The sequence below is a fragment of the Pygoscelis adeliae genome, unplaced genomic scaffold (assembly GCF_000699105.1).
Source record: "Pygoscelis adeliae isolate BGI_AS28 unplaced genomic scaffold, ASM69910v1 Scaffold186, whole genome shotgun sequence".
In the NCBI taxonomy this organism is placed as follows: Eukaryota; Metazoa; Chordata; class Aves; order Sphenisciformes; family Spheniscidae; genus Pygoscelis; species Pygoscelis adeliae.
This window is the reverse complement of record NW_008825071.1, coordinates 2,322,049-2,338,966: the sequence shown is the minus strand read 5'-3', so window position 1 is coordinate 2,338,966 and position 16,918 is coordinate 2,322,049. Positions and strand designations below refer to the sequence as shown.

The window sequence follows — 16,918 nt, the reverse complement described above, 5'->3', positions numbered from 1 at the left end:
TCCCCGCCCGCCCGGGCGTGAGTAGCGCCGGGTCCTGCCCGTGTGCCGTGCTCGCCATCGGATGTCCCTCTTCTGCAGCTGGGAGTCCGTGAGACCCCCCCAGCTCTTACGTTTAAATTGCTTTCCACCCATCCTAACCGCAGAGAAAAGCTCCGAGACCTGAACTCGAGGGCAAAACCCCAAAGGCAAAGGGACCACCGCAGGCATTCTCTTCTTAAAGCGTAGTATCTTTTGTAAGCAAATCTCTCTAACCATTTTTTACCCGCACTTGGCACCAGCAGTACTCTGCTTCTGGAAAAGAAAAAGTCCAAAGCCTCCGGAGGCGCACGCACGCGCACGTGCACCCTCTTTGAAGGTCAGACTGTCTTCAAAGTTTCCACTGAGCAGCAACAAAAAAATCAAGGAGGAAAAACAAAATACAAGCTTTACCTTTTAAACAAATAAAGAGAATGGGAATCCTCCTCAGCTTTATTTTCTGAGCATGATGTACAGTAAACAGCAGCATCCTAACAAGATACTTTTATTAGTACGGTGAGACCCATATCTGAGAATTTTCCAAATTTAATTCTATACTTTGTGTATGCCACTGCCGTCTGGGGGTGACTTGCACGGATGACTGCAAAAATACTACCTTATTAAACTTCCCTCCATTCTTTTTCTCATGGAAGAGACGCTGAAAAGCACGTGCAGATAACACGGTACTTTCTGAAGGAATACACTCCCACGATGGATTTAGCAGAGGGGTTTTTTTGTTTCTTTGGCATAGTTTGTTCTATTTTTAGCGTCAGTCTGGTTGCCAAAAAGCAGCCTCCCAACGTGAGTGAATACAGAGCGGGTCAACCGAGCGTGCAGTCTGGGTCTCGCAGAGGGATGAATGTCAAAGCAGCAGAAACGCCACCCAACAGTTTCCTCAGCAGACGCTGCGGTGAGGATGTTCCTACTGCACCTCCACCGAAGAGTCGAACAGCGAACAGTTACTCAGAAGTGCCAAATAATCCGACTCCTCCAGCTTCTGGCCGTGCACTCGACATTTGTTAGTAGTTTGGTTTCCAGCATTGTAAGGAGAGGAACGAAGGGCAGACGTCCTCGCTGGCACCAGCTGTGCTAACGGAAAACATGACGAACACCAGTTTGCCGTCAGCTGCTCGTCACCACCACTCTGCTGCAAGCTGCCACGTTGGCCAGGCTGCCGGCTGAGCTCCTCATAGGAGCGCTCCTTTGCCTACTCCGGTCCAAGTGAGCTGGTGTGCCACCGTTTAAGCTCTTTGAGCTCAGCAGCCTCAACTTAACGGTACTAAGCCCCAGAGCACGCTCCCGAGTTACTCAGCGGAGGTCTGCGATGCAGCGCAGGAACGATGGTCGTCTTCCCACACGCGACCGTTGGCAGGGAAGGCGCCAGTTCCACCTGCTGTCACCATCGCTCCCGACCTGCCGGTGGCTGTAACAGAGCAATGGACAACAACGTTGGGCCCCTCTCCTGTTAGCATTCATTTTGAAGAAAACAGGTTGCAATGCAGGCGCTTTCTTAACCTGTGCCTGGAAATGAGACCCCATGACCCACCTATCCGAGGCTTGCGGCACCCCAAATTACCACGTTGGAAAGAAGAAAAATGAATAGGTGATGTGCAGGTAACGGCGCTTAGTACTTAGAATATTGTCAAGATTCCTTAGGTAGAATAAAACGCTACTACTTTGCTTTCTCAAAGTAATACCTATTTTGTGGCGAGGAAAACAGAAATGAAGAAACCAGCCCTTACTTCCTCATGTGGTGTTTATTCCAGTAACGCTTGGCATGCTGCCTCAGCTTGCCAAATCATTAACAAATGTTTTAGGCAGCAAAGGGAAAAAATGTGCCATTTGCTGATAAGGCAAAACCATTTGGACTACTAGAAATTACAGAGGAATGTGAAAGGTGCAAGCAAAATAAGGGACAGCAAGAAGAGAAACTTACTGTAAATATTGATAAAAGTTAAGTAATATTGTAGCAATTAATATACGTTTCTTACATATTCCATAACTCTGGGAGACAGGCCTGCGAAAAGGACTACTCTTCACAGAAATTAAGCAAAAGCAGTTAAGGCAACAGGACTCCGTATTGCATGAAAAGAATTAAAACCAGGCAATTAACGGCATAGAAAGGGAAGTCGGATTTTTAGAGGTAATCAATTGCTACCGTTCTGAAAGGGAGTACTTTAAAATCAGATAAACCTTTACAACAGATGTTCAACTGATGTGACAAACTATGCCAGTGGACATTAGTTAAGGAGGCATCTAGTGTTGTCTCTCAAGTATTTCAAAATGGATTCTCTTAAGAGAACGGGGCAGCCAGGGTCTCAGGCTTCTAAGTACTATTTACCTCATTTGCTATTAAAGAAAATGTTGAGATAAAAGCGGGCGGATTTCCTAGTAAAAGACAAGACAGCAGATTCGCAGTCAGAGGAGGCTTTTTGCATTCCCTGAGCTTGGACCAGTTATGTTTAAGGTCATGAAGTACATACGGGATCAACACAGCATCTTCTTTAATCTCCCCCCTCCTCGTTTCCCAGCTACCCACCTAATCCCCACCCTGCGTTCCACACGCACATCTTGCAGGAGCACCTGCATCCAAAAATGGCTACTGAATGACATAAAAGAAATACGAATGCGCAGATCACTGGTAAGCGATCCATGGTATTGCCTTCTCACTTCTGACTGTGATTGCATGGTTATGTATTCCTCAGGACTTGTTAGATCAGAGATTTTGGGTTGCTGCATTGGTTTGGAGCTCTATTTGATGTGCAATTTAATAAATCGGTCAGGCTGCTTGGATCAATAGTCGTCATCATTTGGACACAAAATGAACACGAAAGTACTTGTTTGCAGACACCCAGAGGCAAGTAACTGGGGGATTCTGTTGATTCCACTCAACCACACAATTTAATCCAGAAGCCCATTCAAACACTGCTCGTCATTTCTTTTTCCGCACTTTTAATAGTAGCTTCAGCCTTCAAATCCCAAACCAGCAGATTTCCCAGTTAGTCCCAGAGGAAAGTATTCTACTTATGGATGTATCTAGTTCAAATATGCCAAATCTCTCCAATTCCCCACTCAAGTCTTTCCAAGAAAATCTCCCGTGACACTAGCTTATCAGAAAACATGAATCACTAATAACTACTAAGCAATATTACACAATTTACAGGGATTTAGAAATATGCAGGGATTATCTCAAGTTCTAGCAGCATTCATTCTGAACGATCTTCTTGCTTCACTTTGAAAATCATGTAGTTCTTCATCCCGATTTTAACAGTTGCGTTGCTTGTACAAAAATGGCAGGGAGGATATTAATAGCTTCCCCAATTATTTAAAAAACCATAAATGCTCCCTATCCCATGGGAAATTCTAGCTTCTCCGTATTTTTAATAAGGATAGGATTTCAGTTTGCTATGTTTGTGAGGATGGTCAAACACTGAATGAAGGACTCAGTGGCTCTATACAATCTGACTAGAAATCATTCGGAAGGTAGATTACTAGACCTAATTTTCTTCTTTATGCAGGAAAACCAAGCAGCTGTACTCCAAACAGGCATGCATTACATCTGTAATGGAAAAAGTACTGAAATGGAAACAAATATTTGGAAGTGATTATTTGAGTTTCCAAATCTTAAATCCAAAGCTTTAAACCTAATTTCTGCAGGATGCTCAGCAAGCAAAATCCTTTGGAGCTTTGAGTCTTTCAGACAACCACTTTTAGAGATGTCTGCTGTATACTGTCTTGTCTCTCAGCAGACTTGCACCTGACATTCCTTACGGGATGTAGAGAGTACTTCAAATATATGAAAATATATTTATTCTGTTTTCCTGAATTAGAGCAACGGTGTGTTTCCCAAAATGATGTGCAATATCCTTTTCAATTGCTAATACGGACTATTTGGCAGTAAGGCAAGGAAGGTCCCTTCATTTGGGTGAAATGCCAACCTCTTCGAAGGTGGAGTTTTGTAACTGATTTCGGTAGGTCCAAGATTCCTCTGCATCTGGTATAAAGTCAAGCTCGTTCTTTGTGACAAGCAAATATATAGCAATGGCACAAAGGATTAATCTTTTTTTTTTCACTTTCTGTTTTGCAAAAATTGTAGTGAAAAGGTTCCAAGTGCTTGAACAAACACTAAATTCAGACTAGAGTTTGCATTAACTGTGACAAAACCACGTTGCACAGAAACTTGCAATTCACTAAGATTTCAGAAGCGTTGCTTGGTTCTTGTGGCTCTCAGAGGTGTCAAGTTTTGGTTTCATACCTGTGATTTATAAGATATTTTCTAAACTTTTTATATTCATGTGCTACACGGAAAATCTTAAGTCATTTGTCAAACTTTTAATCGGTAAATCATATTATGATTAAAAACCCGTATACAAGCTGCCATCCTAACAGAGAGACTTATTGTTGCATTTCAACAATTTAACCCAAATAGACAATCTTTGAAAGGGCAAGCTCAGAATATCAGTGAGAAAAATTGTTTCAGCTTCCAAAATTTATTCACAGCGTAGGAGTTGAAAAGGGTTTGGGTTTATGGTTTTTGTTTGTTTTAATGTGGATCTCCAGAAAGCTGCAGAGCCACATCTCTTTCAAAGGCTTCTGATGAACACTAGGATCCAGGTTCTCACATATAAAACCTCTATGTTTGTGTATATTTTTTATTTAGCAATCTAGGGAAAATATAATTTGGATCAAATTCTTGCCCTACATTATGCTATTATATTGCTTTGGACTTTGGTGAGAAAGAAGCTCCATCTTACCCGGAGTAGTCTGATATAAAGGGCATCCTACCCCCAGAACTGTTGCTGGGCTATTACAATAGTAATTTTTTTTCTTGCTGTCTTAAAATGCTGGATTTTGCTCCTGCCCTGCCATCTAGCAGACTGCCTCTGGAAAACAAAAACCAATGTCTTCTTAAAACTCCATAAGGAAACTTATGCAGACAGAAGATGTGTTTACCTCTTGACTAAGGACACTGCAAAATTCCAAATGCTTGAAATACCCTCCAAAATGAACTCCTAGGAAGTATATGAAACATAAATGACAAAACAACACATCTCTAAACCAGCTTTTGAGTTGTTAGCACATGAACATTAGATGTCCGAGGCATTAGATTTTTGTTCCCCTTTTTTTCCCCTCTAAGGCATTAGATTTTTGCCCATTGGAAATGAGACATGAAAATGGAAAATGACATGAACTTGTACCCACATTAATTCTGTTTTGTATTTTTGTGTTTGTCTTTTTCACAAGCAGCAAGGCATGTAGCTCACTCAAGATCAATAGCGGCATGAACTCATCTGGACTCTCCTAGGACAACAGAATTGGCCAGCGGGTCAGAAGGACCTTCATGACTTTGGCTGACGAAGCCTCCGCCCGTCTTTAGAGTCGTGTTTGACATGGTATAATTGAATGGTAGCCTGACCTCATCAGCTCAGATACCTCCCTGTCTTTTGGGAAAATAGAATTGTGCAATATAGCCTGTTCTAACAACTCCTGGCAAACGCAGGCCAACCTTTTCAGTCCAGCAGTCACAACCAGGCAAGTTGTACGTCAGTCTCATTTCTTTCACTTGGGTTAAAACACGGGAATAGGCTTTCCAAGCAACCTTGCTGTACAAACCCTATGTTAAAACATGTTTGCTTGAATGTGTAGTTTTCCAAACCCCCGAAAAAGGAATAAATGCGACCCTGTCTCTTTGCAGTTCCCCAGAACTGTCTCAGTTGCAGTTTGTTCTCAATTGCTAAGCTGTGACAGTGGATAGCTAAACAGATAGAAGCTATCCCAATAGAAGACCTTGTAAGAGAGAGAATGTTTATCACAGGCGTTTATATTGATTCTCATGACTTATGAACATTGTAACTTCAGTTGATGTACATATATACCAGCAACTAGGTATCTGTAACACAATACAATACTGCTAAAAGCACAAAAGACGACTTCAGAGTTGAATTTCAGTGAATAATCTATGTTATGTAGTGGTCTGAACAAAGAGAGATTCGCATTTCTAAAGAATGCTAATAGTTTTTACAGTAGGGGAAAAAAAAGCAGAAATAGGTGCTGCTTTAGTATTACTGTACCATTCTAACAAGTAAGCCTACACTTGAAAACTCTCAAGTGCATGAACAAGAAACAGGACTGCACGATACAGCCTAACCCTGCAAAAGCAAAGGACTGCCATAATAGCTATCATAAGCAGTATACAAAAAAAAAAAAAATCACTGAAATAGCCATATATGAATGCAGGGATGCTTAGTCCTGCATCACCAGGAGTAAAAAAAGAGAGTTTTCTATTTCATTGACTATAAATACCATTAAGTCCCCCAGTCCTAGTGAATTCAGTCCCACAGTTTAGCAGGAAAGGCAGAAAAGAAGCTCCATCGGGTGGTGTGGTTGATTGTAATTACTTATACATTTCATTTAATTGCAAATACATTCTTCTCCAGCAACCAAATGAAAAATTGAAGTAACATGTAAAGGATCACTCGTCCTGCAAACTGAACCAGCATTGCCTAACACTTTAAAATCAGAAAACGCTATAAAATCAGGACCTCCTTCTGTTTAAAGCGAACCGGGGTTGAAGCCTTTCAACAGAACGCACAGGTGATCCTGCCAGGGTACCAATCGAGGACACAAACAGATCATCAAACAAAAATGAACGGGTACGTTAGCACACTTCGAGAGGTAACCTGCTGCAGCCTGGGGTGGGGGAAGAGAAGGCAGGAATCATTGGCTGGAGGATGAAGGAGGAGAAGGCGTGTGAATATGAAGTCAGGGTTGCTGCCAAACCTGTCATATAAAAGTTTATGGGAAGTTTACAGAGGTATTAAAAAAAAATACTGCTGTGTCTCATAGTAAGGAAAGAAACCATTCTTCAGTTAGTTGTTTTTATAAGAAACTAACTTTCTCCAATAAACAAATGGCAATTTTGTTGGAAAAGACACTATTTCCCATCTTCAAAAAATCTTGAACTGTTCTAGCTGTAACAAATTCGCAACATCTTATTATGAAAACTAAAGCAGATGCTTTAATCGCTTTTTTATGTCATAAAATGACTACATTTTAGGAAGCTGCTTTCTTCTTCCCTGCCTCCACTATGCTCTTATCGCCTGAGCTGTGAAAATGGTAGACTTCTTGAATGCATTGACAAATGCAACAGAGGAACCTGGATGCACAGAACGGCTTAGAAAAAATAAAGATCAGGCTGACCAGTACCTGTACTGGATATCTGCAAAGAACTGCTGAGCAAACTGCGGTGATGCTGACGGTCAAGTAAAATAATTTGACCTAAGCCTACAAATCTTTTTAGCAAGTATTCAGTTGCAAATATATGTGTAGACACAACATCTGTGTAACTTCAGCAAAGTCACTGCAACATCTGTGTAAGTTCAACGAAGTCACTGCTTTGCAGGGTTGGAAGATATGTTCCCCCAAGCTGATGTTATAAAATGTTATAAGCATGACAAAATATAAAAGTAATTAGCGAAATAATACTAGATTTAGCTACTGAAGGTCTATGCCTCGTTTCATGTACAAACTCATGCCTGCTACTGCTCATTGAAGAACCCATGGCAATTTCTTTCAAGACCAGTCCCAGTAGCCTAGCCAAAGTTTGTGCTGAACAACAGCAATCTTAAACACAGATAAACCTTGTCCTGCAAACTCAGGGGAATAAAATATACTTTGTCTACTCTTTTTTGGTGCCTGCATTTCAATGGGGATATATGCTGCACTTCCTCAAGTCAATGCATCAGTACTTTTTCTGAAGAGTAGAGCAGAGCTTAGTATTAATTACTCACAAAAAATCCATGTTAAAAGAACGTTGAGAATACAGATTCGAGCACCCATGTGCTAGAAATTGCCCGAAGTCACATTGCCTTTGTAACATTAATGCAGCCTTTTTGAGTGTATCATTTCGGTTACAGCCTTTAATTATGCATTCTTAGGCTATTTTTCCCTCAGGACTGTCTCATTGAGCACACAAGATAGGCAGCTACACAATGGTGGTGTCATTGCTTTTCTCTGCATTGCTCAATGTGTAGCTGTAGGCCTTGTTTATTGAACAGTATTCCAGTCCTGCTCTGGAGATGTGATCAGATTTCCTCACGGGATCCTCCATAGTGGTCAGCACCACAGTATCTTCCAACTGCTTCAGAAGTAGTAGACTACTATGAGATGAAGCATTCCTGATTTTCCTACTAGAGAGCTGAGCTATGGAGAGGTAAAGGTAAAAGGTGTCCATTTATTCTACGTGCTCACTTTGGATGTGTGCAACTTGACTTTTGAGGTTGCTTATCCATACTTAAGATTTCACAGGGGTTCAGAGCATCGTGCCTTTTCATTTCAGCTAGAGCTGTAAGTGGTCGGTACCTCAGAAATCTGACTGCTTGGGTTCTCAGAGTAGGAAGTTAGCAACATGCAATAGGTAATCAAGTTAGTTTAAGCAATTTGCTTAGCATTGCTAGGTGCTTGATGTCAGGAGCAGCAATAAAATTCTCTCCCTCCAGGCTAGAAATCACTTGCCTCCGTGGCAGGACCATCCTTTCCCTTCCTGCCTTCTTTGCAATTCGAAGCAAATAAAGTCCAAATCCTCCAGCCATGTAAGTAGTATGTGATCGTGGCACCAAACTCTTATTAAGAAATTATGATTCGTATCTACACAAATTGAGATTGCAACCTTAAAAAAGTTCTTTTAGGCTTCTTGTTCCCAGTACTGGCTTGGCACAATTCGGGGAGGTTCCATTTATGAGCCATCTGCAGATAATACATAGTCCACATTATCATACAGTAAATATTTAAGAATAAATTTAGCTAAATATGTTTCCTTTGCTGGTATCCTGACTACTAATCTGCTGTAACTCTGCTTCTGTCTCCATTTTCATATCCAACTAAAACAAAAAGACAAATCCCACGTCTCCTATTTCTTTTCACTCCCAAACTGATGAGACATCTAAAGGCTGCTACTTCCGTGATTCAGTATGTCATTTCTAATGTCTCTATAATATGATAGACTGTAAATGCAACCTAATGGTGCCAAAACTGACTTATCTTTTTGCTTGGTGAAGCAGAAGGACTCAACTCACTTCAGTTTGAAAATATTTCAAGAACAAGTCACACTGTAAGGAGTTCAAAAAGAATCCAGTTGAAAGAAGACACTTCTCTTCTGAAACAAAGATGTTCCTGAATAAGAAGCATTGCCATTCACACCCTGCATGAGCACAATTCAAGTGAACAGAAAGTTTTTACTGCTCTGTGTCATTCTGTTCCCAACAGCACTAAGTAGGTCACTGTCCACTCGCACTGGACATGTTGCTTTATACCATAAATAACTTTGCTGACGTTAAGGGCGCAATTCCAAACTTACGCTGCTGTAAGCGACTGTAGGACATCGTAACTTCGAATCTTTTAAGTAAATCATAGACTGCAGAGTCTCAATTATGAATTGATTTCTGGTAGCTAACGTCCCTCTCCCCTACGTACCACTATTTCCTGATCATACACCCAGATCGTTTCAAACCAAGCATCTTACTCGCAGACCTCAGGATCACTCAACAAGATCAAGAGTAGCCAAGCCAATCTTAGGGAACCAAAATTTGGAGCCCTTCATTATCTTGTGGAGCGATTTAGTAATCAGGCTGGAGTCACGGGGAGGAGCAGCTTACCAACCGAGGGGGAAGAATGAACTAATGAACTGAGCAAGAGTTTAAGAGCAATGGATTCGTTTTCATTCTGAATATTGAATGGGTTCAGTGACTCAATTAAGTTGAATGACCTCAAAGGCCTATTTCAAGAGTAATTTTCTCTCCTTCCCTATTTTCCTTTTTTACCCATTGTCCTGAAGATCCCACTTAATTTTATATGCTGTTTTCTACTTATCCCTCCAAGTGAAGAAAAAATGGCATTTCTTACTCCTCCCACAAGCAGGATGCATCCATTTCCCAACAGAAGTCCCTTCCTTCTCACTCCAAGAACAAAAGGTTCATCTTGGCCAAATGCAGAGCATTTTTATTTAACTGTGAAGCCTGTCTTACTTTCAAATTTGAAGATTAATGACTCTGTGTAAAATTCTATGTCTCTTTTCTGCCATATGTTCAGGGGGTGTCTTATCATTATGGTTTACGACCGAGTCCATGTAGTCATCGTTTCTTGATTCGTATTACAGAACAGGAAGACCCATAAAGTATTGGCACTGAACTGCAACAAGATGCAAGTCACTTTATTTTTCACATTTAAGTGCAGTGGAAAAAAGCAGTGAGGTGGTGACCTTTCAGTATGTTCTCCAGAGCGCTCTAATCCTCCAGGCAACCAGCAAAGTCTAAAAGCTTATTTGAGATGCTGTGTCTTCACACTGATCCAATTTTTGCTCTTTGCTTGATCGAACAGACGGTGCAGTTTCTTGTCTGGATTTTTTGTCTAAACCAAAGTTCCAGACATGTACAAAGCCTTGCCTGTTCCCTAACACGTTTGGCCAGAAGCAGTAGCAGCAACTTTGGCAAGAAGATCATCTGAACACAAACTGCTAGCAGGCAGAATACAAGGACACAAGCTCTAAAGATAAAATTAACTTTCCTTCCCATCACAGCAATTAGCAACTGGTTTGCTGTGAATGGGTTGTGTATCAAATGATGCTGAAGGTCCTTGGACCTCAGGTAAAGAGCTGACCTGTAGTGACAGAGCTTTTATTCTTTTTTTTTTTCCCTCAATCACTTTATGCATGAAAAATTAATGGAGGAAATGTCACATTTTCCCCAGCTGTTTGGATAAAATTGCATTTATAGGAATCACAATTGTTTTAAGTTTACCAAAATTTAAATTTCAACCAAATTCACAGACTGCTTGTCTTTCAAAGTGGCATTTTTAATATTTCATTCAAAATACAGATTTAAAACAAGAAACAGAAAGACCTTAAAGTCATTCTGCAAAAAAAATAGAAGGGAAAAAAAAACAGTAAATGAGACTGCATGTCTGAACAGGGAAGAACGAGAGAAAAAGAAAAGCAGACTAGAACAGTCTGCGGACCTAACATCTTACTTACTAACATCTTGAGAGGTGCTTGGGAGACTTCCAGTCTTAAAAATCACAGGGACCAAAGAAGACAATGTCACGTCTGTAGTTATGGGCTTCAACTCATACATATACACACACATATAGGTTTATAATCTTATATATGCTTCTGTCTTCTCATATATTCTCATGCGTTTATACTCATATATATGTGTGTACTTATACTAATTTGACAGTTGCCCATCACATAGTCTTTGCAATACTTCCTGAACAAAACTTGCTTCCATCGATCCTATGACCCAGTTTAATATCAGCTGCTGTCAAGCACAGTTGGAGGGTGGGGACAGGGATGGTAGTTTTAGTGATACAAATACCTTATACCAGATTTTTACATTAATGTAGCCAGGCTCCTGTTCCTTACCCCTCTCTTCAAGGGCTCCACGAAATTCATTCCTCACACCGGACCTTCCAGGTGACAGGAGAGAAATGGTTCAAAACCTGTTTATTAATATAACATGCACAATTAATGGGTGTTTATGGGATTCTTTGAACATTAATGTCAAGAATTTTGCAAAAAATTTACATCTAAAACTTAAAAATGGGAACCTAAACTTAGAAGTCTGAATTCACATTTAAGTTTCAGTGTGAGAATGGTTTCTGAGTGACACAGGGATACACACGCTGACTTCGGTGCAGCTTGTGAAAGTACCATGCTTTGGCACCAAAATGCCAACGTCTGAACAATGTTTGGGCATTACAGGAGTAGTCTACAAAATAGTCCAAGCACTGAAAATGTATCTAAAGTGGAATGATAAGGACAGCCTGCTAATAGAGAATAACATTTTTAAAAGTTTTTAAGTGAAAGCGATTGGAAACTTTAAGTCGTATCTTTGGAAGTGGTTTATAATATGGCAGGCCGTTGCAGTCCATGTCCATAATTGCAAATATAATAAAATACACATTTCTGAACAACTCAGTATGTAAATATTCTTAATCCTAGTAATATGAAATAAGTGAAATGGGAAAAAGAGGATTTACTCCAAAATAAGTGTATTGAAACAGGGGCTTATGTGCAAAAAATCATTCTTAACTAGGTTTTCCAGAATAACTGTTTTCATGTATCTAGAAAGATTAAAACTTTGAATCTTGCTCAAATGAATGAAATGTACAATTCCAAATTTAAACTTGTGTCCTTCACTTCTGATAATGCCACACTGGTCCCTAAATCCTTAGATCCTCCTGAAAATACTACTCTTACCTGGGAACATGTAGCTTTTTTTTTTTAATCTTGGGTTGTTTTAAATTACTACACAGTTTCTATTGCTTAATTTCATAGCCAATACTAAAGAGAGAAATCGGGCATCCAGGCACTCCAGTAACCGCTTTTTGATCACCTGTGTACAGGCTCGGTGGCTGAGGCAAGCTCGCCATCCAGCCGTGGAGAAACAGGCTTCCAGCTGGCCGGGAGGACAGCCTCCTCTCTCTATGGCTTTCTTCTTCTGCTGGCACCATCTTCAGCTTCTCTTTGCTTGCAGTAGGCAACCACATGACTTTGATGCTGCATCGCAAAAGGATGATTGAAATTTCACAGCGCTAAACTTGCAGGGCCAAACTTTGCTGCCCATCCTCAGTCAAAACACCTACAGCCAGCCCCACGAGAGCTGGCGGAAGTGTGAAGTGCAGCATGGGACCTTTTACGATTTGGGGGTGTTAAGAGCAACAGTTCAGTGAGGGAAAAATACCAGTGGTCTGGCAATCCAAATATTTATTAACAATATGCATCAACATACAAAGGAGTACACAATAATAGGTACAGGAGATATTACTGGTTTATTGGTGGGAATGGCAAACCCTCTCCTTGAAGCAGACTGGAAGCTTGAGCTGTGACAGGAAGGAATTACTCTGCACTGATATTAAGAGAAAATGCACCCTACTTTGAACATTAAATTTCTACACTTTTTTTCTTTTTTTTTAAGGTGTGTACAGGAGGGAATGCTTAGTTTTATTTCCTTTTTGCTTTGCATTCTGTATCTTCATGACGGTGCACTAAAGTAACCGTGTGATCTGCTGCAATCCCAGGAGCAGCACTAATGTTACTAGAAATACAATGCTCTAAGGATATTATCACGGCAATTTTTTAAGGGACAGTTAATATCCTGTAGCAGACAAATTGATGTAACTGGAAAAATTAAGTACAGGTTGAGAACAAGACTGCTAGGAGTTTAACACAATCATGTTAATTGGTTAGACAATTTGAGGTAAAATGGTGCCTGTTACCTGTAGAGCTGGGGGAGGAGGACTTAGCAACAGAAAAGGCAGCAGCGTTTCCCTGCCTTGTTAAGGGACAAGGAGAGGGACATACAGTTATTGCCCCGGGAGGTCAAGGTGGGTGTGGAAGCGTTCTCTAGGATGTTTCCCAGGAGATGAAGGAGCAACCAGGGGAACGTGGCCACAGTTTGTTACCTTCTGCAAGGATGCGTGAATAGAGGAAGATTCCCAACTCTTCCTTGGACACTGTGGAGCAGCTTGCCCCTGCGGGCATCTTGTAAGAACATGTGTGTCTCATATTAGCCGTAACATGAACAACAATTGATCTGTTTAGAAGGAGAGAGAAAGCGTATGAAAATTCCCTATCACCATGCAGGGCCCAGCCAAAATCTGATCCTTAGGAGGCAAGCGGAGGTGAAGACTCTGCCTGAATAGATGAAAAACACTCCCGCTCCCCAGAACCTTGTCAGATGAATTATCCTTCTCATTTCTTCTCCCACTGCAGTATCACAAAAGTGAGTGAGTGTGAGGTTTCCCAGATTACAGGGGTTTTTAACTCTAGGAGAAACAGATGAGGTTCGTTCTTTGGTTGTTTTTTTTTAAATTGCATTTAAACCAAATCCAGCAACTCGGTCCACGGTTAGCATTCACTATTCTTCCTGGCTTGAACAGCTGCTCTGGGGAGTAGCTTGGCAGAAGCTTTGTTTGTAATCTTCTAGAAAAACAAGTCTGAGTGGGATCATTTTTACAATCCATCACTGCTCTGAACATTTGGACTGAAGTGTGTAAAAACAGGATATAAAGCTAACTATGCACATCTTCACCATCTTTCCACTCTCCTCTGTGAAAAAAGCAGTTGACACTGATCAAGTGAAATGCTGGTTTTCAGAGTCTTACATACTTTATTAATTTCAGATGAATGAGGCACCAGAGGTGTCTGTTTGTTTCTGTTTTGCAAAGTACTAATTACAATAGCCAAGGTTAAAAGATTTAGACAACTTCCTTCCTTCTCTTCTGCAGTCAACAATATTTAAGAAAGAAAAAAACAGTGATTGAAAAGAAAAATATTTTGATTCATCTTAAAGCCACAAACCAAATTCAAAATATGTGATAAATATTGTTTACATTTATGAACTCTAGGCATTATAATGATTTTTTTTTTAATCAGAAAATCCACCAGAAAGAATGATTTAAGATTGCTCTTCAATAGGAAAAAATACATAAAAGAAGCAGCAGGGCTTCACAACTGGAGATATTGTACATAATGTGAAGGTCAGGCTTTTCTTTCCAAACTCAGTCATTTTATACAAAAACAGAATCAAATTTCACCAGTCCCAGGAAATATTTTAGAGATCCTTCCCTACTCCAAACTATTACCACAGGCTGCCTCAAGGCATTTCTTTCCTCTTGACTACAGCCTGTAACTCTCTTCAACATGCAGAAACTGAATTGCTGTAAAACTGCATTACCCTGTCAGTGGTTTGAAATCCCTGGGAAAATTGTGATAGCTTTACAGGGGCTGTGTCGCTTAAATTATTTAAAGTTTAAAATGTCTCTTTTTTTTTTTTTTAACAATATACAGAAACCCTACACCCAATTACTCAAAGAACTCTAACAACCACTATAAAAATGTCAGCATCTACCAACAATTAGTGTACATATATACAGCTCATTTAAAGATAGGGAAATTCTGTATGTTACAGCACAGACTACTGGACTGCTAAATGTTTTTTTTTAACGTAGTTCAGTATCTTCAGGGAGTTCTCCAAAACACACATACTCTATAATAGGACAGCCAACGTATATGAGTAAGGGTGGGTTAAAATTAATTGCCTGACATATGAACCAAACTAACTGAACAGCGATGTGAATCCTTCCATGCTCCACTGAGCTGCAGTGAACTACACTCCTGCCAAAATCCCTGAAGTACTGACTTAACTCTGAATATGCAACCATAAATCTTGACTCTCTTGACCCTTCCCCAACATATTTTTTCCTCGTTTCTTTTCCTATCCATTTGTATCCCTAGCAGAAAGCATAAATTGCATTAGCATAGAGAAGCTCACAAAAAAAAAATACCCAAACCACAAACCACAAAAAAACCCAACTCCACAGGCTGCTTTGAGTAGAGCCAAATTTCCTCTCTAGATCTCTGGGCTTATTGATCAGAGGCTTGAACTTTTCACCTCTTTAGTAGAACAGGCTTTCTGATCATCGCAGTGTGATGCTTGTCTGTGCACAGAGGCTTCTGCTTGCAGGTATGATAATAACTGACATTAATCACATAGTGCTTTTCCCATTAACGTTTCCATGCTTTAAATTAGAAGGCTACTGTGATTATATAGCCTTTTTTGATTCATAATAATCCAATTAATCCAATTTGTACAGGCAATGTAAGCACAGAATTCAGCCCTCCTCCACAAACGTTAATGAGCCAGTGACCTTGTGACATGTAGCTTCATCTCAGCCTCACGTGTTGGAGGATACAAGCCACTGAGTTCAGAGCAGCAGTGCCTTGATGTCACTTCAGCAAACAAGCACTCGCAAAGCCCATGCCCAGGAACAAGTGGGTCTGAATCAGTCTAACAAGCCAGAAGTGCCGAACTAGTAACTCCTCGGTAGCAGCCCTCCTTCCATCAGGCAAGCACGGTTCTGTGACACAGACCTTGCAAGGACCAGCCTTTTCACACTGCTAGCTATTTATAGCTATTAAGTCAGCAACATCAGGCAGACCCAAACATAGACGGAACACCAGAAAAGTGCAGTCTGTGCTAGAAGTAGAGCCTGGGCTTATCAGCCCCTAAGCTGGAGCCGTAACATAAATTCACCAGACTGGAAATACAGATCTAGAAAACCTAAGTGCTACCTATTTACCTCAGCCAAACAGCCAGGTAGTGAACAAGAGTGCTCAAGTTACGGTATCAAACCACCAAGACATGTAGCTAGTGAACGATTAAAATCATAGGAATTTTATGGTTCCTATCTGTCTAACACTGCAGCTGTTGAACAAATGACCCATAACCTATACTTTTCTATCCTAAACAAACTTCCTATACTGATCTATACTGAACAAACTTCTCCTCTTGGCATCTGACCACCTAAGGGAGACGAATAACCAAACTCATGTACCCCTGAGCGTTAACATTGAACGTCACATCTAGAAATAGCAGGTCAAGATCTTCCTAGGGACGGAACTACTGTTGTCAAACTGGCATCCAAACCGAACGTCAGCTTTGCCAGCTTGATGGGTGTCTGGTGAACAGACTTGAGTGGTTTTAAGTAAGGTTACACACAGCCTTGAACAGCGCACAGTAACAGCAAATACCAAGAAAGTTGCTCAGTACCATTTTAAACTAAAACAGGAGCCACGAAGTCAGGGGACCAGGAAGAGAAAAACTACAGGAAGGTGGAAAGAGGAAATTTTTGTACATGTTTTATATAAAATATACAATGTACAGAGTGAGCAGTGAGAGGACACATCGGATGCAGGGCCCAATCCCACAGGCCTTGCGCTCCATGCTTGCTAACCTGAGCAGTCCTATTCGGAGCGAGAGCTGACACAAGATCTTCTTCGTGATCTTGTAAAACTGCAGCTATTACTACAAATACGCTCGGAGATTTAACGGACCACAAATTTTCA

At 40.7% G+C, this 16,918-nt stretch overlaps 1 protein-coding gene across 1 annotated transcript in view; it reads left to right on the top strand.

Annotated features, from left to right (window-relative positions):
• Positions 1 to 1,355: 1,355 nt before the first annotated feature.
• The window catches only part of RPP40 (ribonuclease P/MRP 40kDa subunit), a 29,327-nt gene continuing 13,764 nt past the window's right edge, over positions 1,356 to 16,918 (top strand). The window contains exon 1 of the mRNA XM_009326527.1: positions 1,356 to 1,463. Coding sequence (XP_009324802.1) covers positions 1,356 to 1,463 — 108 coding nt within the window. The remainder of the gene's footprint in view (positions 1,464 to 16,918) is intronic.